The 24,775-nt window shown below is 61.8% G+C and overlaps 1 protein-coding gene across 1 annotated transcript; it reads left to right on the plus strand.

Moving 5' to 3' along the window:
* Positions 1-1,171: 1,171 nt before the first annotated feature.
* On the plus strand, positions 1,172-24,709 carry CRB2 (crumbs cell polarity complex component 2). The gene is made up of 13 exons (XM_036107883.2): positions 1,172-1,303; positions 8,701-9,024; positions 11,423-11,618; positions 11,741-11,880; positions 12,531-12,716; positions 12,941-13,054; positions 15,751-16,626; positions 16,722-17,230; positions 17,800-17,965; positions 18,739-19,525; positions 20,356-20,472; positions 21,059-21,176; positions 22,801-24,709. Exons 1-13 carry the CDS (start codon positions 1,207-1,209, stop codon positions 23,023-23,025), a joined length of 3,855 nt encoding a protein of 1,284 aa, XP_035963776.1. The 5' UTR covers positions 1,172-1,206; the 3' UTR covers positions 23,026-24,709.
* The last annotated feature ends 66 nt before the right edge of the window (positions 24,710-24,775 follow it).

The raw sequence follows: 24,775 nt of genomic DNA on the forward strand, positions 1-24,775 counted from the left end.
CCTCCGGGTGTGAGGGCGCATCCCAGAGCTCAGCGCAGGTTCTCGGTGGCCCGAGTCTGTGATCACTGAATTAAACCAAATGGGGTGCATTGGCAGAGGCCAGTGGCTAGCTTCAGAAAGTCCTTGCAGCAAGGGTTTCTTCCTCCCCTGGAGCTGAGGGCAGGGGAGGAAAAAATGGGCTGCTTTTTGATGTTGTAGTGGCTTTGAGATGGCTTGGATTCCTGCGTCCAGGTCCCCCAAAGAACCGCCCCCCCCAAGCAAACAACATTCCCTTGCCTGCAGCAAGCAAACATCAAGTGCAGCAAGAGACTGTAAGGTTAGACAACAAGAAGGACTTCCCAGCAGGGGAGCGGGAAAGTTTGCTTAGTCGGAACTGACACTCAGTAGAATGGGCTGCCTTGGATTGCAGTGAGGTTTCCAGAGTTGCAAATGGCAGAGGCAAAGATTTAGGCCAAAGGGGAGAAATGGAAAAGGTGCAGTTTGGCTGGTGAGGGAGTGGTGAGGGTGGAAGGAGCCAGGGGCCACCTGAGAGCCACACTGGGAGGGGTCATTTGTTAGGTCTAGGGGAGGGATGGGATTAAGAGACAGTGAGAAGGAAGAGCCACCAGGAGCTGGTGGGCTGAGTGTGGGGAGGGGAAGGGGGCTTTGGCTGCAGGGTGGGGGTACCTTGTTCAGGTGGGGAGCACCGGGAGGAAACAAGCTGGGTGGGAAGCACTGGGGCTTCTGCACAGAGAGGAGGTCTGGGAGGCTGCTGGCTGCTCAGGCCTGGGCTGGGGAGGGGGGCCCAGGCTGAGAAGAGATGGGGGCGTGTCCAGCAGGGTGGGATAACCTAGGACTTGGGAGTAGTTGGCATCATCTGGGGAAAAGAAGAGAAATCCTCCCCAGCCAGGAGGCTGAGGCAGCAAGACCTGAAAGGTGGGGGTGGGGGGGGGTGGGGGGGTGCACGAAGACCAGGTCAGACCTGCAGGGGCCCCTGAGGCCTGTCTGGAGCCCTGGGGCTCGGGGAGATGGGGTGGGTCAGACCCCTCCTCTAGAATCCACTCCCGGAGGAGCAGCCTGGGAGGGCCTGCGGTGGGGGAGGAGACGGGAGGGGAGGGAGGGAGGGGCCGGGCCTCTGTCCACGGCATTAGTGCTGGTTGGAGGGAGAGGGGGGTGCCGAGCCAGCCAGGCCGCCTGTTCCCACAGCCGGGAGCTGAGCGCGCTGCCATGGCGCTGGCCAGGCCTGGGACCCCGGTCTCCAGGCCCCTGGCCCCTCTCCCGCTGCGGTTGCTGCTCTTGGCTCCTGCCCTCACCCTCCTGGGTGGTGAGTTGGGGCATAAGCCTTGGGGTGGGGGTGGGGGGGTGGACTGGGGCAGGGTCTCTCTCCCAAAGCAGATACCCCAGGCCCTGGGGCTGTCTGTGTGGGTGCCAGGCCCGACTGCGGGGCTGGGCACAGGCCAAGATGTGGGTGCAGAGGGGTGTGCTCTGCGGGCCACCTTGCGTGCAGGGGAGGGTGTCCTGGGCCGTGGGGGTTGCTGTGTGGCATGGGGGCCTTTGTGAAGGGGTCGTGGGATGGGCGGTGTGGCCTGGGAGGGGTGTTGGGGCTGGGAAGTCCCAGGCTGAGGCCTGAGCGTGGGGAGCTGCAGGTAGTGTGAGCCTCGTCCCAGAGTCTGTTGCCCGTGTGCGCTGGGCTGTGAGGCGCTGGGCTGTGGGTGCCTTAAAGTTGTGAGCCGGGTGAGCCGTGAGTCGTTATCTGGGGCTTTCTGGGTGTGGTGGGCTGCGTCCTAGCACAAGTTGTGGGACATAAGTTGTCAAGTGGGTTGAACTGTGTCTTAGCTCTCGACAGGGGGACCCGGGGTGGGGGCAGCAGACCCCAGCCCAGTGGATCGCTGTGGGGAGGGGGAAGGAGGCCGGGGAGCGGGGCGTCTACTTGCATCCCCTCCACGTGTGTGTTCCCTTGCCTGCACTGGGGGCTAGGGGTGCTCTGGGGCCCCTGGGGGGTGGCCAGGCACTTGGGAGCACGTGTGTCCACCGCTGTCCCCTCCCCGGCACTCCCAGACCCAGCTGAAAGGGCTTCCTAAGCCAGACCCCATTCGCCAAACGGTTTTGCTTTTGTCCGAGAAGATTCACGTGTGCGCAGGCAGCCTGGACTTCTTCCTGGGGGGTCTGGGGGACGCTTTGTCTTGGTCACTATAGCTACGGGGCCAGGCCTGGGAAGTCCCCTGACCCCGCCTCTCCTGCTGGAGGAGGGAGCCAACCAGGGCGGGTGGCCTGCACTTCACTGCCGGCTGGGGGGAGACCCAGCCCTCAGACTCCCAGGGTGGGAGGTCAGGCCTCCCCAGACCCCTACCTGGGGCCCTCCTCCCCATTCATGGGGCCTGGCTCACAACGCTTTCATCTCCTCCTCCCTGAAGGGCCCCCCGGGAGGATGAGGACCCCATTTTATAGTGGAGGACACTGAGGCTCAGGCAGGGATGGGGGCTTAGGAGCTGGGCTCCTGACGCAAATCTGGGGCTCAGGAGAGGAGCCGAGGGCCTGCTCTCTGCCCATGAGGGGCTTGAAATCCTGGTGTGTGGATCTGCTATCTGCCCCCTGCCCTACCATGTGCACACTCACACCTGCAAACACACACACCCGCACGCTGGTGTGGCACACACAAGGGCACACCCCACCTCCACATGAACAGGGGTCCACAGGCACGTGCACTCACACGCACACACACTGGTGTGTGCGGGTAGCGACGTGTGCATTCACACTCAAACACACACTCACGTGAACCGTGGGGCAGAGTGAACACAAAGGAGATGGACGCCACAGAAAAAGTGGCCGCTGAGTGACACGCTCATCTCCATCCCACCTGCTGGGGTGCCCAGGGGCAGCCTGTCGCACTATGATTTCTGTGCAGGGAGCCCCCTCCCTGGGGATCCTCAAAAGCTGGGGTGAGGGCACCGTGGGCGTGAGCACTTCTGGATGCCAGCACCCGAGGCCTGGCTGCCAGGAGGAGAGGGGTTGGGGACGGTGGTGTCACTTGAAAAGTAATTTCCATCCCCAAGGGGATTGGGTTTCTGGAAGCCCTGGGCCCCTGGCTCTGCCACTCAGGCCTGCCAGGCCCTGAGCTGAGCCCCTCCATCCTGGGCCCACTCTGCCACAAAAGCCTGGCTGGTTTCTGTGGAGAGGACCAAGCATCTCGGAGTACAATGGGACATGCTGGGCTCTCACAGCCCGGGAGCCTGGCTGACAAAGGGCAGCAGCCCCATTCCCGTCCCTGCGTCTGGCCCCTCCTCCCACCAGCCCTGGGGAGGGGGGGAGGGCTGTGGGACGGCGGCAAGGAGGCAGGGACAGAGTGGGGTGCCACACACATGTGGACCGGCATCCAGGATTGGTTGGCTAGACAGCGTTTGCTCCAAGTAAACGTTTGTTGGTCAATGAATAAATAGCACCACCAGCCACCCCCTGGAAGATACTATGCTAACGGACTCACGTGATGGACTTTGGTTTTTGCTGTTGTTGTTGTTGTTGTTATTAAAGATTTTTAATATTTATTTATCATTTTTAAGTAATCTCTACACCCGACATGGGGCTTGAACTTACAACCCTGAGATCAAGAGTCACATGCTCCACGATGCAGCCAGCCAGGCGCCCCTTAAAGATTTTAAAGTACATGGGGCTTGAATGCACACCCTTGAGTATGAGGGTCACAGGCTCTACCACTGAGCCAGCCGGGCGCCCCACATGATGGACTGAGAATCTCCCCACTGCTCTGCGGGGCCAGCTCTAACAGCCCCAGTTTACAGAGGAGGAAACGAGGCCCAGAGAGGGTCAGGAACTTGCCCAGGGTCGCGGAGCTAGTGTGTAGACCAGCCTATGAAAGCCACGTCCCTTCTCTGCGCCTTTGCCCCTTCGGGGGGCCAACGAGCTAACTCTGAGGGCGTCCCGAGAATTTGCTGGGAAAACACAGGGGTTCTCCAACTCAGGTTTGGCCTGCAAGCCCCAGTTTCCGAGGACATTTTAGACCGGAGACCACTCATAAAAGCGGCCTGTTTGGGTGGCAAGGCCTCACCAGGTCTGTCTTATCCCCCGCAGGGAAGTGTCTCCATGGCCTTGGGCTCTGAGACTGAGGTCTGGAAACACTGGGATAGGCCAGTGCCAGGCACAGGGTGGGCGGTGAATCCTGGCAGTCATTGTCACCACTACTGTTACCAAAATTATCGATATTGACCCCTCTTTTATCCTGGAGGGGGGCGTAAACATTTTTGTGGAAGAGTATTCCAAACTGTCCCATCTTGTTAGAGTAACTTAGCCCTTTCCTGGTGGCTCTGAGGCAGTGGGTAGTCACTCCTGTCCTTGGGGCCTAGTGAGATTAGATGAACAGTGTTTGCCCCTATGGCAGGAGCTCCCACATCTTACAAGATCTCGGGCCACTTCTTAGAAATATTCTTTTTCTTGCAGGTCAAGACAAGAAGCTTCTCAAAACTCACCCTCAGTAAACACTTCCCCTCAGTTGTTAGCAGTTATCACGAGGCCTGTTATAAGTGCACATAAAGTAGGAGTTACTAGGCACTGAGTGGGACCCAAAGCACAGTGGGACTGCCAACGGCCCGGTTCTGGTTAAAGAGGGCAGACCGACCGCTCTGCCCAGGCCCACCCTGGAACCTCCACCCTTGTGCCAACCTTCAGAGACTGTTTCCAGTGCCCGGGGAAGGCTGGGCTGGAATGCACTAAAATGACAATGCATGGGTGGCAATGTCGAGTTTGCAGAGTGGGAATTTCACATGCTTTGGGAGATGTGCACCTTCCAGAAGTCTGGAGGAGATAACCTGCTTCTTAGTTTTTTGAGGGATGATTTGGGGCAAGTTTATAACCTCTCTGAGTTAGAAAACAGCACCCACCTTTCCTGGCTTGAATCAATTGTAATCATGTAATCATAGAGGCAAGATGTGTGGCGCGGCCTGGTGCCCATAGTGCGCACTCAGTAAATAGTTGCTGTTATCATAGCAAGATCGTCCTCTCTCGGGAGAGAATTTCCCTCCCGGCAGTGGGATCTGGGCCTTTCCCGGGACGGGGCAGCAGGTCGAAGGGGAGGGGTGTGTGTCAGTTAATCCCTCCCCTGCCAGGTCGTCCTGAGAGGTCAGGAGGGATTTGTAAAGATAAGCACAGGCCCCTCGTCACCCTGGCAACAGGCCACGCCCCCAGCCTGGCCCAGGGCCCCCACCCCCCCTCCCGCTGCCCTACTGCCCTCACCTCCCTGCCTCTCAGCCCAGGGCTAGCCTGGCCTTCTGGTCTCACTCCTGCCGGACAGAGGACCGAGGCCAGCGGTTCCCGGGCCTCCAGGTGCAAAGGATTCCCCAGGGAGTATGCTGCAGTGCAGATTCTCCGGGCCCAGGCCCGACAGCTCTGAATCTCTAGGTCTGGAGTGGGGGGCCAGAAATCTGTATTCTTCCTTCCTTGCTTTTCTTTCTTTTCCTTTTTAAGATTTATTTATTTATTTTAGAGGGGAGGAGGAATCTTAAGCAGACTCCCCCTGAGCGTGGAGCCCGATGACACGCGGGGCTCGATCTTACGACCCTGAGATCATGACCTGAGCTGAAACCAAGAGTCGGACGCTCAACCGATTGTGCCACCCAGATGCCGCAGAATCTGTATTCTTAATACAAGCCAGGGGTTCAAGAACCCCAGGGGTGAAGGCTCTGGAGTAGCGAGACCTGGGTCTGGATTCCAGCCCCTCGCAGGCTGTGGGACAGTGAGGTCCCCTCATGTCTGAGCCTCCCTTCCCTCAGCTGTAGAACAGGAATAATAGCACTACCCATCTCCTAAGGTAAACATGAAGAGAATTGGGAGTACACAAGAAAGAGGGTTGTCTCTCCCATCCAGGCTTTTGGTGCTACTGTGTGCCTCTTGGGATAGGCAGCGCCCTCCCTCTCCGCCTGGCTCTGACTGCAGGAGCCCCTTCCTCCCCTGCTGCTGGACTCCGTGGGCTGCCGGACTCCGTGGGCTGCCGGCATATAGGGCCACGGGCCGCCTGCTCCCATGGCGATGCAGCGCCTGGCCCATTTCCCCCATGCCCTGTCTCCCCAGCCTGGTCCCACCCGCTCTGAAATGGAAGGCTCTGAACTGGGGCAAAGCCCCAGATTCGGGTGGGGGTCCCTTAGGCCACACAGATGAGCAGTGCCTTGTTGGCATTAAATGAAGGGCCGCCTGGTGCAGGACCCGGCAGCCAGGGCTCCTCAGAGTGGAGGCTGTGGTTACTGTCTTGCGGTCCTGGGCTGTGCTGGCTTGAGGGACCCTGATTAAAATGGCCACAGCCCTTCATGAAAGCTCACTGGGTGCCAGGCCTTCACTCCTGTCCCCTGAGTGGCTCCTCACAGCACCCCATGAGGTGGCACTGTTCGAACTCCAGAAGCCAGGCCTTTCTGATGCCCAAACCTCTGTCCCTTCCTAAGAGAGCTCAATCCACTCTCACCCCCATCAGACTATCTTCCCACCCCCATCAGACTACCTTCCCACCTCCATCAGACTATCTTCCCACCCTCATCTGGCCATCTATCCCTAAAGGATGTGGCTCTAAACAGATCAGCCACAGTGGCCGGGGTGGGAAAAAGAAAGATGAGCTGCCCAGAAGCCCCTCCGAGAGGCCCAGATGCCTCGGCCCTCTCCTACATGACCAGGCTTGGGAGAGGGGGCTGGGATGGAGGCCCTGAGCTGGGGAGGGAACTGTGGTCAGAGAGGGGCTGTGGACACTAGAGCCCTACGGGTCATCTTGGCCTTACAGTGTTTCAGACCTTCTTCCCCCTTGCAATGTGCCTAGCCCCGGCTGGGCGCCAGGGCCCCCGGTCGGGGAGTAGTGAGCGCATGCCCGAGCTGTACCAGGTGCTCTGGGCACTCGGTGGTGGCAGTCAGGTTCTCTCCCTGGGGCCGAGGTCTGTGTCTCCATATCCCTGTCCCCCGTCCTGCTGGGCCCCGGCTGGGAAGGGCGGGGGGTCGGCCAGTGGACGGCCCTGCCTGGTGGAATGTGGATGACGCTGAGCCTTATCTGGGGGTCTTCACCAAGGTGGGGGAAGGGAGGTGCAGGGCCTGAAGCTGTTCTGGGCCTGGGTAGTGTCTGGATGACAACATGGGCAGGGGAGGGGCGCCTCGTAGAGCCCCAGGTTGGGGGTGCCTCCTGCTCATGGGTGGTTCCCCTCCCCCAGCCCTTACTGAGGTCCTGCGAGTGGCCAACGGCAGTACCTGAGGCTTTGAATCCTCCCACACGAGGCATGCCCTGTTACCATCCCCTCTCCCGTGTGAGACAGAGGCTCAGTAGGAGAAATGACCTGCTCAAGGTCTCAGAGCCGGTAACTGAGCAGGGATCTGAGCCCAGGGCAGTTGTACTTCAAAGCCTAAGTTCTTAACCAGCGCTACGGGCTCTCAGGAGGGGAGGGGGCTGGCCCTCCCCGAGGCTTGGCTTCCAGACTGGCAGGTGACCCTCTAGCGTGGTGGTGGCAGCAGTGGCCTGAGCCAGCTGTCAGTCAGCAGGTCTCAACACCTGCCCTGCACCCTGTGACCTTGGCCAGGCCAGCTGGTCAGGCAATTGCTGAGGCCCGGGATATCGTGAGGGCCAGGGATTCCCAGAGAGGTTTCTAGGCCCGAGGCGGCTGGGAGGAAGGACAGGGAGGGGGGCCCAGCTCCCAGTCCCTGCCTTTGAAGTCCTCCATCTCCGGTTTCACCCGGGGATGGAGTTGCCAGACCCCTAGCAGGAGAGGTGGAGGGGACCGTGGAAGGAGCCCTTCCCCCCCCCCCCCGGGGGAGGAAACGGAGCTGCAGAAGGGGACACCCAGAGAAGACCCCCCTCTCTGGGCGGGTGGGGGAGGGCTGAAACATGTGATAGGCTTGAAGGCTGTCCCAGTGTTAACTTGCCATGAGACCTCAGGCAAGAGTCTTCACTCTCGGGACGCCCGGGTGGCTCAGTCGGTTAAGCATCTGCCTTCCGCTCTGGTCATGATCCCAGGGTCCTGGGATGGAGCCCCGCATCGGGCTCCCTGCTCAGCAGGGAGTCTGCTTCTCCGTCTCTCACTCCCTGCTTGTGCTCTCTCTCTCTCTCTGTGAAATAAATACATCTTTTTTTTTTTTAAGATTTTATTTATTTATTTGACAGAGAGAGATACAGCGAGAAAGGGAACAGGGGGAGTGGGAGAGGGAAAAGCAGGCTTCCCGTGGAGCAGGGAGCCCGACGTGAGGCTCCATCCCAGGACCCTGGGATCATGACCTGAACCGAAGGCAGATGCCCAATGACTGAGCCACCCAGACACCCCAATAAATAAATAAATCTTAAAAAAAAGTCTTCACTTTCTTGCTTGAGCCTCAATTTGCTCTCTTATAAAATGGGCATGACAGTGCCTGCCCCAAAGGGGCTCTGCTGGGAGGGGATGAGCCAGCAGAGTGCAAAGCTCCCAGGGTCAGAGAGAGCCTGTCCTCTAATCCTACTGGGGCATGGGGGGCGGGGGGGGGGCGCAAACATCCGGGTCCCATTCCTCTTCATGGAGACTCTCCTGAACCAGTCTCAGCTCCGGCTGTAGTTGTGCATGGGTTGTGAGGATGTGGCTTGCAGAGCCCCTGGCCCTCCTTCCATCCTCCGAATACAGACAGGCCCATGCTGCTTTCTGGCTCTGGGGTCTGGGGTGGGCCCGAGGGTGGGGAGGGAAACGTCCTGGTCCACCCTGCCCAGCCCATTTTCTCTCTTTACAGGAACGGTGCCTTCGGAGACCCCAAGTGTCTGTGCCTCAGCCCCGTGCGCTCCGGGGACCGAGTGCCAGGCTATGGAGAATGGTAGCTACACCTGTGGGCCCACGGAGCCCCAGGGCTGTGCCGCCCAGCCGTGCCACCACGGCGCTCTGTGCGTGCCCCAGGGTCCAGACCCCAACGGCTTTCGCTGCTACTGCGTGCCCGGGTTCCAGGGCCCACGCTGCGAGCTGGACATCGATGAGTGTGCATCCCGGCCCTGCCGCCACGGGGCCACCTGCCACAACCTGGCTGATCGCTATGAGTGCCGCTGTCCCCTTGGTTATGCAGGTAACGGCCTCACGTGCTGGCAGGAGGCCCGTAATGTCCATCCCATCAGTGGCTCAGGGTGTAAAATCACACATTCAGCTTTGACTTTAGTATAGAGACACCCAGGCTCCAGGGCATTCTGCTCTGGGTCTTGCTACAGAATGGATGCTTCTCGAGCTAACCTGGCAGCTCTGGATGACAGTATGAGCGTGTGAGTGCGCCTGGTGCCTGACGTTTAACAGACACTGGACAGAGGTTATTTCAGTCCCTTCTGGAGTTCAGTTTGGCGCTGGGGGTGCAGACACCCCCAGGCATCTCTGGTGGGACCAGAGTGCAAGTACACCTGGTTTGGCTTTAATGAGGACACGTCTAGACAGTCTTTCTAGCATCTACTCACTCCAGACCTGTGTCAGGCTGTAGTGTAGATGCCGTCTGGCTCATCTGATGGTTCTAGAGAATGGACACCCCTGGTATGGTTCAGGTTGTAAGGCAGACCCTCTTCCCCTCTGGGTAGCCCCTAAAGCTCCAGCAGAGACATAGGTGGTCTTGTTCAAACTGTAACGTGAATGTACCCCAGGGATCCCTGCTGTCTCAAGCGGGTGGATAATGTATACACAAGTATTCAAGGGCTCAGAACACAGACTGGCATGCGTACATGCTGGTTCTCTCCTCCAGAGTATGGCCCTGTCCCAGTCCCATCCACGCTGTAATCAGGAGCATCCCGGAGCGACTGTCCAGAAGCCAGGAAGGAGGGGGCAGCTGGGCACAGGTCTGGGAGAGGCTACATCCAGGGCAGTGGGGAGCACGGCAGTATAGACACTCCTGGTTCTAGTTCAACCCTGAATTCAGACAACTCTGCTCTGAGGGCAGAAGGCAGTTTGAAGTCACCTCAGAGCAAGGGTTGCACACTGGGGGGGTGGGGAGGGGGGCTGGGCCCCAGGGGAGGGAGCTTATAGTGAAGAGATGGATCTTGGCACTTTGGAACGGACTCTGGAGACGGTCCCCCGTATCCTTCTCACCATTTGAGAGTCTCGGTGTCTGGAGTGTTAGTTGTGTGTGTGTGAGGGAGGCCAGGCGAAGGGCCTGTGTGTGTCTCTATCTGCGGGTGTCTGTGCTCCCTGAGTGCATCCGTGGGAACGGAGGTGGGTGAGTGCCAGCAGGTGAGTGCGCCAGATGTGCCCGGGCGCCCTGGGTCACACTTTCTGGGTGAGTTGCGGATGTGAGCGGGGGCAGAGTCAGCCATGACTCATTGCTCTTCTCCTCCTTCCGTTCGGAGCCAGGCGGGGGAGGTTGGGATTCCAGGCGGCCAGGGCCTGGCTCCCCCTGGCACAGAGGGTGGGAGTGGGACTGGGGCGGGAGGAGTGAGGGGTCACAGGAAGGAGGGGCTGTGTTTTGTGCTCACTGAGCTGGGAAGGGGGCAGGTTCCAGCTGGAGCCAGCTGGGTCCCTGGCCCCCCAGGACCAACCCCACATAGGGGGCAGGGGCAGGGCCTCTGGAGTCCGCCGTAACATGTGGGTCCCCGGATGAACTCAGGCAGTACATCCCCAAACCCTGAGATTCTCCATCTCCCTTCATCTGCACACATCTCTTCCCCTGCAGGCCGCCCAACTGTCTCAGTTGCACCCAGGGCTGAGGGGCTTCCCCGGACTTGGGGTTTTAGAAGCAAGAAGGTGCAGGGGAAACCAGGAGGAGCTGGTTTCTCGCTGGGGCCTGTCCCTCCCCAACGGAATCCCTCTCTACACTCTCTTCAAAGCTGGCAGAGTGAGCCTTCCACAGTGTAGACAGAATCGTGTAACTCAGCTGCTTCCAACTTTTAGGATAAGCCCAGATTGGGGCCCCTGAGGCCACCACAGCCCCCAGCCCTGCCTCACCTCCTCTGCTCTCTCCTTTGCTCTTGACCCTCCACGCTCCCCTTTCTGAGGGCACCATGTCCCTGCCACAAGCTGCTCTGGACCAGTTCCCCAGCCTGGAAGCCAAATGCTGGCACAGCCCCATCCCAATCTAGTGAATGCTTACTCATCTTTCAAAAGGCTCTTCTTCCAAGAAGTCTTCCCTGACTGCAATTCCCCAGGCCAGAACCTTGGGTCTGGCTTTTAGGGGATCCACTTCGCTCCCATTGCTGGGCTTATCACAATTAAAAATCAGTCCGCATCTATGTGATATTGACCTAATCCCGGTCTCCCCAGCTACACTGCTGTGAGCTCAGGGAGGGAGGGACGGCTGTCTGGTCTCTACCCCACTGCCGTTGCCGGCTCAAGAAATACCTGCTCTGGACGAATGGACCGACGGATTCTCTCGGCATCCTCGGGTTTCCGCTCCTTGCAGCCGTCTGAAGCTGGTTTCGGGTCGGCCTGCCTGAGCCTCTTTCGTCCTCCCTCTGGGTGTCCATCTGTCTGTCTGTGTCTCCGGCCCTGTCCAGGGGTGACGTGCGAGGCGGAGGTGGATGAGTGTGCCTCGGCGCCCTGTCTGCACGGGGGCTCGTGCCTGGACGGCGTGGGCTCCTACCGCTGCGTGTGCGCGCCGGGCTACGGGGGCACCAGGTGCCAGCTGGACCTGGATGAGTGCCAGAGCCAGCCGTGCGCGCACGGGGGCCAGTGCCACGACCTGGTCAACGGGTGAGCTGGGTGAGCGGGCGGCCGGTGTCCCGACGCGGAGGGAGGGGGCTACACACAGCCCGGGGCGGGGGGGCAGGTGGAGGCTCGGGCGTGCTCAGCCGGCGCCCCGCGCCCCGCTCCAGGTTCCGGTGCGACTGCGCGGACACGGGCTACGAGGGCGCGCGCTGCGAGCAGGAGGTGCTGGAGTGCGCGTCGGCGCCCTGCGCGAACAACGCGTCCTGCCTCGAGGGCCTCGGGAGCTTCCGCTGCCTCTGCTGGCCAGGTGCGTGCGTGTGCGTGTTCCGCTGCCTCTGCTGGCCAGGTGCGTGCGTGTGCGTGTTCCGCTGCCTCTGCTGGCCAGGTGTGTGCGTGTGCGCATGCGCGTGCGTGTTCCGCCGCCTCTGCTGGCCAGGTGTGTGCGTGTGTGTGTGCGTGCGTGTGCGTGTTCCGCTCCCTCTGCTGGCCAGGTGTGTGCGTGTGCGTGTGCGCGTGCGTGTTTCCGCTCCCTCTGCTGGCCAGGTGTGTGTGTGTGTGTCTGCTCCCCACGGGCGCAGTCTGGGGCGGCGGGGAGGTGTGCGCCGAGGCTCACCTGCCCTCGGAGCATGTGCATGTAGCTGCAACTTCTCTGAACTTCACTTTTGCGGGGATCTGCAAAATAGGGCTGATCGTAGCCCCTGCTCCTGGCGTTGTTGCGAGGAGGGTAAAGGTGTAAAGCCCGTGAAGCCTTGACACATGCAAAGTGCTCAGTAGTACTAGCAATAATAGTAATAGCACACTGATGAAGGTGCCATGGTCATTCCTACCGTCCTCGGTGCGTCTGTCCCTCACCGTATCGGTGAGCATATTCTGAGCTGTCGTTCCAGCCTGGCCGCAGTGGAGGGGGGCTGCCCGGTGACCCCGTGTGACCTGCTACCCACGCGCGCGTGCCCCCAGGCTACAGCGGCCAGCAGTGCGAGGTGGATGAGGATGAGTGCGAGTCGGGCCCCTGCCAGCATGGGGGGCAGTGCCTGCAGCGCTCGGACCCAGCGCTCTACGGAGGCGACCGGGCCACCTTCCCCGGCCCCTTCAGCTTCCGCCACGCTGCCGGCTTCCTGTGCCGCTGCCCCCCCGGCTTTGAGGGTGAGTCTCCTTCCACCCTTCCAGGGAAGCAGGTCCACCAGGGTGTGGATGCGGGGGGAGGGATGCCAGGGCTCCGCTTGAGGCCTGGCCCTGTCACATATGTGCCACCCGCCTGAGTCAGCACGTCTCACTGGGCCTCAGTCTCTATAGCTCTAAAACGGGCCCTTCCAGCTCCAGTCTGGTTCTGAGGGCCCAGGTGGGAACCCCGGCTGGCCCTCTTGCAGGGGACGAATGTGGCGTGGATGTGGACGAGTGTGCCTCACAGCCATGCCTCAACGAAGGCCGCTGCCAGGACCTGCCCAACGGCTTCCGGTGCCACTGTCCAGATGGCTACACAGGTGCGGGGGGGTGGGGCGGGATGGGCACCGGGGCAGGGCAAGGGCAGAGTCGGTGGGCCTGGGGTGAGAAGCTTCCTCCGGCTGATGCGTGGAGGCTGGATTGATGGGGACAAGGAGAGCAGGAAGGAGGTGGGTGTGCTGGTTCGGGTGACAGCTAAGAGGGGCTGAGCGGGGACCCGGGCTTTGGAGGTGAAAGGGGAGGGAACTAAGTGAGTTGAGAACTATTTAGGGGGGAAACTCTGGAGGCCCTGGGGGTTAGTCCAGGTATGAGCGGGAGGTGTCAGTGATGCTTCTGCCCTGGGTGATGCTTGGTGTCCGTACTTGCCCATACTGAGTCCAGGTGTCTGTGGAGCACCCCCAGGGAGGAGCCAGGGTGGGGGCTGGTGGTCCAGGGTCTGGCGCCCAGGAAAAGCCAGAGACCGGGGTTCAGGAGTGCAGTCCTGGCAGCTGGGGCCACGGGCCAAGACTGTCCAGGAGAATGTGTGGAGTGATGGGCAAAGAGAACCCTAAGCACCTGACATCCAGGGGCCGGGCAGAGGCTGAGGGGCCTGCGGGGAGAGGACAGAAGAGGTAAATGGGGGCATCACAGATAGAAGGGTGAGCTTGACCTCTAGGAGCTGGGGCCTATGGGGCAGGAGTTGGGTTGCAGAAAGCCTCTCCCTGCCATGGGCACAGCAGATGCGTAGACACGCAGACACCCTTCCACGGACGCTGGTGAGCCCAAAGAACTCGTCACATCCTCCTCGAGTGTCCCTGCCCCCTCTGGAATGCATGCGACACTTCCCCCGTGCCCGCCCGCATTCCTGCTTGGGCACACGGGCTCCTCTCCCTGGCAGGCTTCCTGGGCACTGGCTCCCCCCCCCGCCCCCCAGAGCAAGGAGGTGGCGATCACCACCCTCCCTCCCACCTCAGCGGCCCAGACATGCTGGGCTCAGCGGCCCCCGCCCTGGGGTGGCCGCCCGGAAAGCCCATCGTCTGCCCCCGTGGGCTGAGACCCCCTGAGTCCTGCCTGGGAGCGTGGTCTTGCAGGCACCACTGCGGGCCCAGCACGGCGTGCGCTGCCCCTGAAGAGCCTTTCTGTGCATTTCGTTCCCTCCTCACTGCACCCCTACGAGGTAGGGTTCTTACAGATGAAGTAACGGAGGCTTGAGAGAGGGGGTATCACTCCCTACGGTTCACCAGTGTCAGCCAGAGCCCAGCTCCTCCCCCAGCTGAGCTCAGCTGATGGGTGACAGGGAGGTCAGATCTGAGGTCAGGGCCCGGGAGGGGAACCCCGACCGTAGGGCTGGGCTCCTTGCCGCCGTCCACCCCCATCCTCCCTTTGGGTCGTGCCGGCCTGGGGGAGGCCAGGGCCTGGCATTCCTGAGCCGGTTCTGAAGGAGGCGGCCGGTCAGGCGGGGAGCTCTGCTTCCCCGGCCCACGACCCGCCCGCCACTCTTGGCCATCTGTGGGGAAATGCGATGGGGCCGTGGGCTCTGTGGACTTTCCTGGGGGGCCTGTGGCTCCTGGCAGGTACGCAGGGCTGGGGCCTTGGGCAGGATGAGGTGTGGCCGGCTGTCCCCAAAAGGAGGCTGTGGGGTTTGGGGGCTGACTGGGGTCAGGATTCAAATCCTGGTGGCTTCTCTGGGCCTGGGCTCCTCCAGCTGGGGTATGGTGGGAAGGGCTGGCCTTGGTGGTTTTGTGGAGGCTCTGGCTGAGCTGGGCTTGGGCTGTGGCCTCTTGACCCAAGCCGGGGCCAGAGCACCTGGTGTGGGAGCTTCTGGAGGGGAGGGTGAGGTGGCCCCTCCACAGTCAGCAGGGGGTGCTAGGGCAGAGGGACTGGGGGATGGAGCCTAGATGCATACATCCACCCCACTCCCTCCTCCATTTTGGCACTCTGTCCACAAAAGCCATGCCAGATCCTTTGCTGGGCACCAAGAACATATTGAGGCCTCCAGAGGAGATCTCAGCTGAGTAAACAGATAATTTCAGTACAGGGTTCTGGGGAGCTGTGTCTGGGAGTGGGCAAGGAGTTGGGAGTGACACAGAGCTTGGGGTTGGAAATCAGAGAAAAAGCCTCCTAGGGGCCTGGCCCTTTGAATTTGGGCTTTGCAGGATGACTAGGAGCTTGACCAGCAGGGTAAGTGAGGAGAAGGCATTCCAAGCAGAGGAAACAGTATGAGCAAAGCCCCAGGGAAAAGTTTTCCAGGAAATGCTTGGGGGAACAGGCAGTTCAAGGTCTGGAGGGAGCGGGGTTGAGACTTGAGGGCCTGGTAGGGCCCAGCCCCTGAGGGATGTTGAGTGCCAGGGTGAGTGAGTGGACCTTAAGCAGCAGGAGAATCTGGCCAGGTGATGCTTTAGAAATAGGCCTCTGGCTACTTGAGGAGATGGATGGTAGAGGGGTTGAAGGTAGAGGACGCTAGACCGTGGACCTGTGAGCTGGTGAGACAGAGGTGGGGTGGGAGAAAAGGGGAGACCAACGAGTGTTTAGGGGATTGAATCCATGGGGCACAGAGACCCACCAAACATGGGAAAGGAAGGGGTATCTTGGATTCCAGCCTCCAGGGACTTTAGGGGACCACGAGAAATCCTTTGGGGATTGGGAATTGGTTCAGTTGCTAGGTGCTGAGATCCCCATCCCAAAAGGCATGTAAGCTCTGCCTTGAGTGCTTCGTTCTTGCCTTGAGTGCTGAGCTTTGGCGTGGTCTCTCCCGAAGGCCTGGCATGTCAGGAAGATGTGGATGAATGCCTGTCGGAGCCCTGCCTCCATGGTGGGACGTGTGATGACACCGTGGCGGGCTACGTCTGCAGGTGCCCGGAGGCCTGGGGTGGGCATGACTGTTCTGTGCGGCTCACCGGCTGCCAGGGCCACACTTGCCCACCGGCTGCCACCTGCATCCCCATCTTCAAGGCCGGCGTGCACAGTTACGCCTGCCGCTGCCCACCCGGTACCCACGGACATTTCTGTGGCCAGAATACCACCTTCTCTGTGGTGGCCGGGAGCCCCGTGCAGACAACCGTGCCGGCTGGCGGCCCCCGGGGTCTGGCACTGAGGTTTCGCACCACACTACCTGCTGGTGCCTTGGCCACTCGCGCTGACACCCAGGACAGCTTGGAGCTGGCACTGGTGGGGGGCACACTTCAGGCCACCCTCTGGAGCCACGGCAACACCACCGGGCTTACCCTGAAGCTGCCGGACCTGGCTTTAAATGATGGCCGCTGGCACGGAGTGGAGGTTTCGCTGCGCCCGGCCGTCCTGGAGCTGCGGCTCTGGCATGAGGACTGCCCTGCCCGGCTGTGTGTGGCCTCCGGTCCTGTGGCCCCAGCTCCCATGGCTTCCGAAGCGCCGACGCCTGCCAGGTTCTGCTCCACCCAGCTGGGTGGCACAGCCTTTGAAGGCTGCCTCGAGGACGTGCAAGTGGACGGGCACCTCCTGCTGCCCGAGGACCTGGGCGAGACTGTCCTCCTGGGCTGTGAGCGCCGTGAGCAGTGTCAGCCTCCACCCTGTGCCCACGGAGGGGCCTGCGTGGACATGTGGGCTCACTTCCACTGCAAATGCCCCCGGCCCTACAGTGGTCCTACATGCGCTGATGGTGAGGAGCAAGGCAGGTGGGCCCCCCTCCCCGGGGCAGGGAGTGTGCCTTCCCCTAGCCCACAGGCCTCACCCCGACACCCTCTCTCCCTGCAGAGGTTCCTGCTGCCACCTTTGGCTTGGGGGGCACCCTGAGCTCTGCCTCCTTCTTGCTCCACCAGCTGCCAGGCCCCAACCTCACCGTGTCCTTTCTCCTCCGTACTCGGGAACCCGCTGGCCTGCTGCTCCAACTAGCCAACGACTCGGTAGCTGGCCTAACAGTATTCCTGAGCGAGGGCCAGATCCAGGCTGAGGTGCTGGGCAGTCCTACTCTGGTGCTTCCTGGGCGCTGGGATGATGGGCTCCGCCACCTGGTGACGCTCAGCTTCGGGCCTGACCAGCTGCAGGGCTTGGGGCAGCAGGTGCACGTGGGTGGGAGGCTCCTCCCTGCTGATGCCGAGCCCTGGGGTGGGCCCTTCCGAGGCTGCCTCCAGGACCTGAGACTCAATGACCTCCACCTCCCGTTCTTTCCGCGGCTGCTGGGGAACTCAAGCCAGCCCAGCGAGCTGGGCAGCAGGCAGTCCTGGAACCTCACCATGGGCTGTGTCTCCGAGGACACGTGCAGTGTGAGTTCCCCAGGAAAAGGGGTGGCTCCCTTTCTCAGGGTCTACCCTGCATCTCTGGGGGTTAGCATGTCCTTCTGGTGAGGAAAATGGCAGGAGGTGAAGCACTCTGCCCAAGTTCCCACTGTAGAGAGTGGCAGAGCAGGATTAATCTCTCTGGCCCAGCTGCTCTTGCCCTCTGTGGGCCCCTTACCTCCCTCCCCAGTCTTGGTGTGAGACAGACACCCAGGCCCAGGCAGAGGGCTGCCTGAGCCTTTCTGTAGGAGCTACTTGGGGGACAGGGACGTCCTTGGGTCCATGGACAAAGCACCAGCCTTGGCATTGGAATGGCCCGAGTGTGAACTCTGGCTCCTCTATTTCCTGCCTGGATGAGCCAGGCAAGTGGCTTCTCCTCTCTGAACCTCAGTTTCTTTATCTGTAAAATGGGGACAATAGTGACTTCCTCTCTATGTGTTTGTGAGGAGTTAATGTGTCTGTAGTAGGTGCTCAGTGAAGAGCCATTGCAGTGATGGTTATGGTGGGATGATGCTAGCCCCAGGCCTGAGCCAGTCCCTGCCCTGATTTTTCTGCAGCCTGACCCCTGTCTCAATGGTGGAATTTGTCTCGTCACCTGGAATGACTTCCACTGCACCTGCCCTGTCAACTTCACGGGGCCAACGTGTGCTCAGCAGCTGTGGTGTCCTGGCCAGCCCTGCCTCCCGCCTGCTGCCTGTGAGGAGGTCCCTGGTGGCTTTGTCTGTGAGTGTGTGCTCCGGGCAGCCCACATGCTGGGTTCTGGACACCCAGGCTGGATTAAGCCCTGAGGGCTCCTAGGCAGTGGACCAGCATGCCAACAGCCCCCAGTGTGGGTAGGCCACTGCATCCAGAGGGACAGGTTTTCTGGAGGAAGACAGCATTCACCAGGTTTCCAAGGACAAGTAAGACTGACTGGGCATAGGGGAGGACATTTTAAGGAGGGGCAACAGCATATGCAAAGATCCTGGGGTTTATAAGAACAACTGAAACACAGTTACGGGTGTTGGAGTCGAGATGTTGCCAGGAGGGGCCTTGAGAGGTAGGCCAGGCAGCTCAGAACTTTTTCCCAAGGGCAGTGGGGAGCCGTGGGATGGTTTTAGGCAGGAGAGGGACATGATCAGCATTTTAGAAAGTGACTGCATTTTATTAAAATGCACGATCAGCATTTTAAAAATCTGCATTTAAGAAAGATGACTGCAGTGAATAATGAGCCTCAGTGATGAGACTGAGCAACTCCACTGAAGAGGGAAGGGGGCAGAGGCATTATTATTGCCTGGTCTGTGACCTGGAGGGTAGGGTGGGTCTCCCCAGCGCCGCCCGAAGCTGGTTCTCGGAGGTAGGGAATTGTGAGCAGTGGAAGCCACGGCGGTGGGGGCGATGGTTCCCGGCATCGAATGATGGGTGGGTGGGTGTGCCCCCCTCGAGATGGGCGGGGGCCGTGGGGGTGGCAGGTGTGTCACCCGTGGGCCCTTCCCCGCCGCTCCCTCTCCCCGCAGGTGTGGCCGAAGCCACGTTCCGCGAGGGCCCCGCGGCCGCCTTCAGAGGGCACAACGCGTCGTCGGGGCTGTCGCTCAGCGGCCTGTCGCTGGCCTTCCGCACGCGCGACTCCGAGGCCGGGCTGCTGCGCGCCACCGCGGGCGCCCACGCGGCCGTCTGGCTGGCGGTGCGCAACGGCTCGCTGGCGGCCGGCGTGCGCAGCGGCCCTGGGCTGCCCGGGGCGGTGCTGCCGGTGTCCGGGCCGCGCGTGGCCGACGGCGCCTGGCACCGCGTGCGCCTGGCCATGGAGCGCCCGGTGGCCGCCGCGTCGCGCTGGCTGCTCTGGCTGGACGGGGCGTCGGCGCCCGTGGCGCTGCGCGGCCTGGCCGGCGACCTGGGCTTCCTGCGCGGCCCCAGCGCCGCCCGCGTGCTGCTGGCCGAGAACTTCACCGGCTGCCTGGGTCGCGTGGCCGTCGGCGGCCTCCCACTGCCCCTGGCGCGCCCGCGACCCGGCGCGGCCCCCGGCTCCCGAGAGCACTTCTCGGCCTGGCCCGGGGCGCCCGCCCCACGCCTCGGCTGCCACGGCGCGCGCGTGTGTGTCCCGTCGCCCTGCCTGCACGGCGGCGCCTGCCGCGACCTCTTCGACGCCTTCGCCTGCGCCTGCGGCCCGGGCTGGGAGGGCCCGCGCTGCGAGGCCCGCGCCGACCCGTGTCGCTCGGCACCCTGTGCTCGCGGCCGCTGCCACTCGCGCCCCGACGGCCGCTTCGAGTGCCGCTGCCCGCCTGGCTTCGCGGGCCCGCGCTGCAGGTGCGGACGGCCGGGGGGCGGCCTGGGCCCCAGGGGCCCGGTGGGTTCCCAGGGCAGGGGCGGGGGGGTGGGGGGTGGGGCACCCAAGTCCACGGGCTCCGCAGCCGCAGCTCTGGTTCTGTGGACTAGCCACTTCCCTTCTCTGAGCCTCCGTGCCCTCGTCTGTGAAATGGGAACGGCAGTCCCCTAGCGTTGCCAGATAAAACCCAGATAAGTTTGAATTTGAGATCAATGACGCTCTTGTCTGGGAGTGGGGGGTAGGGGATGGGGGATCCCAGAGCTAGATTTGGAAGCAAACCTGGAGGCTTCCCTGCCTGGCCGCCCTCCACCCATGCTCATCCCCATTAGTCCCGTGAGGATGGCGGGGCCAGAGTGAGCTGGGTGGAGGCATTGATGCTCCCCCTTTTCAGTTTGGTTTTGACTCCCCGCTCCCTTTGGAGCCAAGCTTATGGAGGGTTGTCTGGCAGAGGCGTGACTCCCCCACCCCCAGGAGGAATGTCAGGCCCAAGTTTTATGTTTAGGAACATGCTTGTGTTCCAAGGAGAGTCCTGACATCCATCAGCTTCTCAAAGGCCTCTGAGCCTGGGGAGCTGGTCCCATCCAGGCTCTGTAGGTTGTACACCTTGTTGGGGGTGGGGCTGGAGCCGCAGGACAGCCCTCTGCCCCCTCCCTTCCACCTCAGATGCCACTTCCATGATCGCTATCAGGGTCCATGGCAGGTGGGCCCTGAATCCCACAGCTCAGGTGGCCAGTGGTAGCCCCAGGGGCGGGGGGCCAGGCCAGGTCCCCAGCCTGCTGTCCATGGTGCAGCCTTTGTGCTTTCTCCCCAGGTTGCCTGTCCTGCCGGAGGAATGCAGCCTGAACTTCACCTGCCTCAACGGTGGCCCCTGTGAGGGTGGGCCCCAGGGGGCCAACTGCAGCTGCCGGGGGGGCTTTGCTGGCCAGAGGTGGGCCTGGGACCCGGGCGGGGGGGGGTCCTGGGTCCCCTCCAGGCAGGACAGGCAGGGTGGGGTGTGGATCCTTGCTCACCTTCTCAGCCCTCACCGTGCCCACAGTGCCAGACGGCCCACCTCTGTCGCTTGAGTTCTTTCCTCCCGGGGTTCCCAAGGCCATCCTCTGTTACGCCGTCACCGGGGGGGAGGTGGCTGCCTGGTGGTGGTTCTGAGAGCCTCATCCTCAGCCCACCTGCGTCGGGACTGCCCAGGGAGCCTGTGAACGGGCAGGTTCTGGGCCCACTGCGGAGAGAGGGCGTCCCCATCCCCAGGCAGCTGCCCTCACACAGGCTCCCCGGCGCTTCTGACTGGGCGGGCGTTGTCTGTCATGAATGCTGGGGCAAGGGGCGGGTGGTGGTGGAGGTCACAGTCAGCCTCAGTCACCCAGCAGGGCCCTGCCGGGCGAGGACCATGCATGGTGACCGTGGAAGGACACCTGTGTGTTTGGGGGGGGGGGTGTTGAGAAGCTGAAGCAGATGGGGGAACAAGAGGCCGCACAGGAGGGAGCAGCTTTCCAAGCCTCGCCTTCTCTGCTTCCCAGGTGTCCGATCCCCTGTGAGGCCAACCCCTGCTTGAACGGCGGCACCTGCCGGGCTGCTGGTGGGCTGTATGAATGTATCTGCAGTGCCAGGTTCTCAGGCCAGTTCTGTGAAGTGGTGGTGAGTGATGCCAGGGGGGCTTGGCGAGCGCCCTGTTTTGGACTTTAGTGAGATGATTTTGGGGCTGGGGGGCACCTAAAGCCCTTGTGGTGCTGTTTTCCTGGACCAGCCCTGTCGTGGGGTGGGGAGTAGTAGGGAAGGAGACTCAGGGCGAGCCCGGGAGGCCCCACCATCTCTCAGTGAAACAGCTGGGCTCTGCCAAGTCCTCTCTGGGACCAGGACTCAGGACCCACAGGATCCTGGAATTCTGGGATTTCGGCTGGTGGATACAAGAGCCGGTAATCTCCAGTGGTTTGTGGGCCAGGATTCTAGAGTAGGAAGATTTGGAGAGGCCGCGATTCTGAGCCAGAGCAGCCAGGGAGGCTCAGCTGAGCAGGGGCCCAATTGATGGGGGCCAGCAGGTAGCTTGAGCTTGAACCTCCCCCTGACCCCCCTCCCCACCAGGGGCGGAACCGGCGCCACAGGCCCAGTGGGCAGTGAGCCCACCTGGGTGCTGGTGGGAAGCCTGGGGAGGAGCCTTGATCTCCACAGGCTTCTGGCAGCCCCAGTCATAAACCCGCAAATCCCTTCTGCTTCTGGGGAATGTTTCCTTTCAAGTTGAACTTTACAGCCTCTGGCCCCCCCCCCCCGCGCCCCAGCCCTCCTCACAGGGCCAAGGGAGGAAATGGCTTTACAGCTCTCCCAGAAGGATCCAGGGGTGGAGGCTGGGGATGGCCCATTCCGAGCTGGTATGAACTTTTCTCTCCAGTCCAGGATACCTTTCCTCCTTCAGGGCTGGGTACTGGGACTTGGGACCCAGGTCCCAGTGGGCCGAGAGGCTTCACAGGACAGAGGGAGGGCCGGTGAGTCTGAGACCCTCGGGCTCTGGAAGCTAGGAATTCTGTGATTTGGGGGCTTCAAAGTTCCAGGCCTTTGATGGGGGCATCCTAGTTCTGTGACCGGAGATGGAGAGGTTTCCTGGGCTCCCCAAAGCCTGGTCTCAGTCTCCCTAGCCGGGCAGACCCTGGTGGATTCTGAGCTCACCCTCAGCCACGCGACCCCCCCTCCGCTCCTGTTTGGTACAGGCCACCTGCCTGGGGAGCCTCTCCTACCTACTGCTGCCCGAGAGGCCTCCCACTGGGGTTAAGCGTGGTCTCCACAGCCACTAAGAAACCAGACCACCCTTTGCGATGGGGAGGGATCAAGTCCCCACCGCCTCAGACTGGATGAGTTTACTACAGGGAGGCTGGGTGGCAGGGCCCAATTTGGCCAGGGAAGGAAGGGCCTGCAGCTGGAATTTAAGGCTGAAGGATGGTGGCGTGGGCATGGCATGGGCCCTGGGGGCAGACGGAGGAGACTGCCAGTCCTGGCTTGCTGGGCACGTGTCTGGGGAATCTGGGCAAAGCGTCTGTTTTCTCCTTTACTCCTTACCGAGTGCTACCAGGCAGGCCCTGCTCTGGGCACTTGGAATTTACTGGTAAACAGAATAAAGCAAAGATTCCTGTCCTCCCTCCCGGGAGTGAGGGAGGACCCCCACCCCCGTTCACTAGACCATTGTGAAGTTTAGGTACCACCCCCCCTCCCCCGCCCGCCCGCCCAGGCACGGACCCCGCGGCCCCAGCCCTCATTACCGCATCTCTCGCAGAAGGGCCTGCCGCTGTCCCTGCCCTTCCCGCTGCTGGAGGTGGCCGTGCCCGCGGCCTGCGCCTGTCTCCTCCTCCTCCTCCTGGGCCTCCTGTCAGGGGTCCTGGCAGCCAGGAAGCGCCGCCAGTCCGAGGGCACCTACAGCCCCAGCCAGCAGGAGGTGGCCGGAGCCCGGCTGGAGATGGACAGTGTCCTCAAGGTGCCACCAGAGGAGAGACTCATCTAGGCCTGCCCGCCTGCCGGCTCCAGCACCCATGAGGTCCCAGATGATTTCTATTCGAGGACCCCAGGAGGCCGCGCCCCGTGGCTGGCCTCCTCCCGCAGCCGCGGGGCCCAGGATGTCTGCCGGTGAAGCATCGCCTTAGCTGGCGGCCCCCGCCTCTGCCCCATTGTGGACAGGAGAGGGGAGCACTCAGGGAAGCCGGGGCGGGGGGCTGGTGAGGCCGTGCCCTGCACCACTGGCCCTGCCGGCTCTTGTCTCGGCAAGCACACCGCCGTGCAGGGGAGAAGCACCCGCGGGCACACACGGTGTCCCTGGGGGACGGGGCTCGTGGGCATGTCCGTGTCTCTGCCGTGGGTGCACGCGGTCCCACGGAGGGGCGGCTGGGCTGGGGGGAATCCCCTTCCCAGCCCCCCAGCTCCGGCATCTTCTGCAGCTCTGGAGGCTGCCCCCATGCTGGAGGCAGCTGGGAAATGGGGGGGGGGTCACGAGCCCACAGCCCCAGAGACGGGATGCGCGGGAACACAGAGCGCTCCAGGGCAGATCTGCAGGAGCGGAGGACCGGCTGCCCGGAGCTGTCGCCCCTTGCCGGGGGTTGGGGGGGGGTGGCAGCCTCTGCCTACCTCACGGGGCAGCTGTGAGGATCAGCGACGGCAATGGGGAAAGAGCTCTGGGCCTCAGTGCCGCTGGGCTCTCTGGGTCACCTTTTTAGGTTTCAGGAAGGGTTGTCAGCCTGGAGCTGAGAGAAAGTGGGGGAAGGGGCTTTCCTGGGGGGGGCAAGAAGGCCAGAGGATGAAGGAGCAAACCACCTGCCCCCCTCCCCCCAGCCCTGTGCTGACCACCTCATTCTCCAGCGCCTGTCACCTCTCTAAATGGCTGTGTATGTGTCGGGGTGGGGGTGGGGGTGGGGGGTGGGATTCAGGACTCGCAGGAAGCCCTCAGAGTTGTTTGCTGAACTCAGCAAATGCTGGCACTGCCTCTGTTGGGGCCGGTCCTGCAGACAGACACGGATGCAGAGGAGGAATGTGCTTTGCTTCCAGTCCCTTCCCTGGCAATGCCATCACACTGATCCCAGAGGGGCATTCCCCCCCCCCCCCCAGTGCCTGGCCTCCTCCTAGTCTCAGGAAGTCCCTTCCTCCCTGATCTCAAGACATGCCCTTCCGTCCTTCCTGTTTCTCAGGCCAGTGCTTCCCGTGCCAAGGCCAGGAGACCCCTTTCCACTTTTAGTTGACCTTACCCAGATCCCCTCAGGGTCTCACCAGCTTCCAGAGGCAGAGGCCTCAAAATCTGAAGTAGAACCATGTGGTGATGGGGGGGGGGGGGTAAGGGAGCATGTGGGTGGCCGAGACTGAGGAGTTCAGCCGAGGCTGGGACAGGAAGTGCCCTGAACACTAGGGTAAGGGGCTTGCTTCGTCCTTATCCTGTAGAAGGTGGTACCCTTCCCCCAACTTTCTCCATCGTGACTCCTGGGAAAGTGGGGGAGGAAACATCTGGTACCAGCAACTTCGCCACAGCTGGTGGCTTGGTGATTTTATTAAATCAGGGATTTGGCGAACCTGTGTTCTTGCAGACTCCTCTAAGACACATGAAACCCCAATAAATAAAAGCAGTGCCACTTTATTGGGGAGCCCTGTGTTGTCCTCTCTCGCTTCTAAGGGCTCTGGCACCTGTCCTTTTCAAGGGCAGCCAGGGGAGGGGGGCATGACCAGATGATGGGGGACTGGGTGTGTTTACCACCACCTCTGGGTGCTTGGTC

This window comes from Halichoerus grypus, chromosome 14 (assembly GCF_964656455.1).
Source record: "Halichoerus grypus chromosome 14, mHalGry1.hap1.1, whole genome shotgun sequence".
Classification (NCBI taxonomy): domain Eukaryota; kingdom Metazoa; phylum Chordata; class Mammalia; order Carnivora; family Phocidae; genus Halichoerus; species Halichoerus grypus.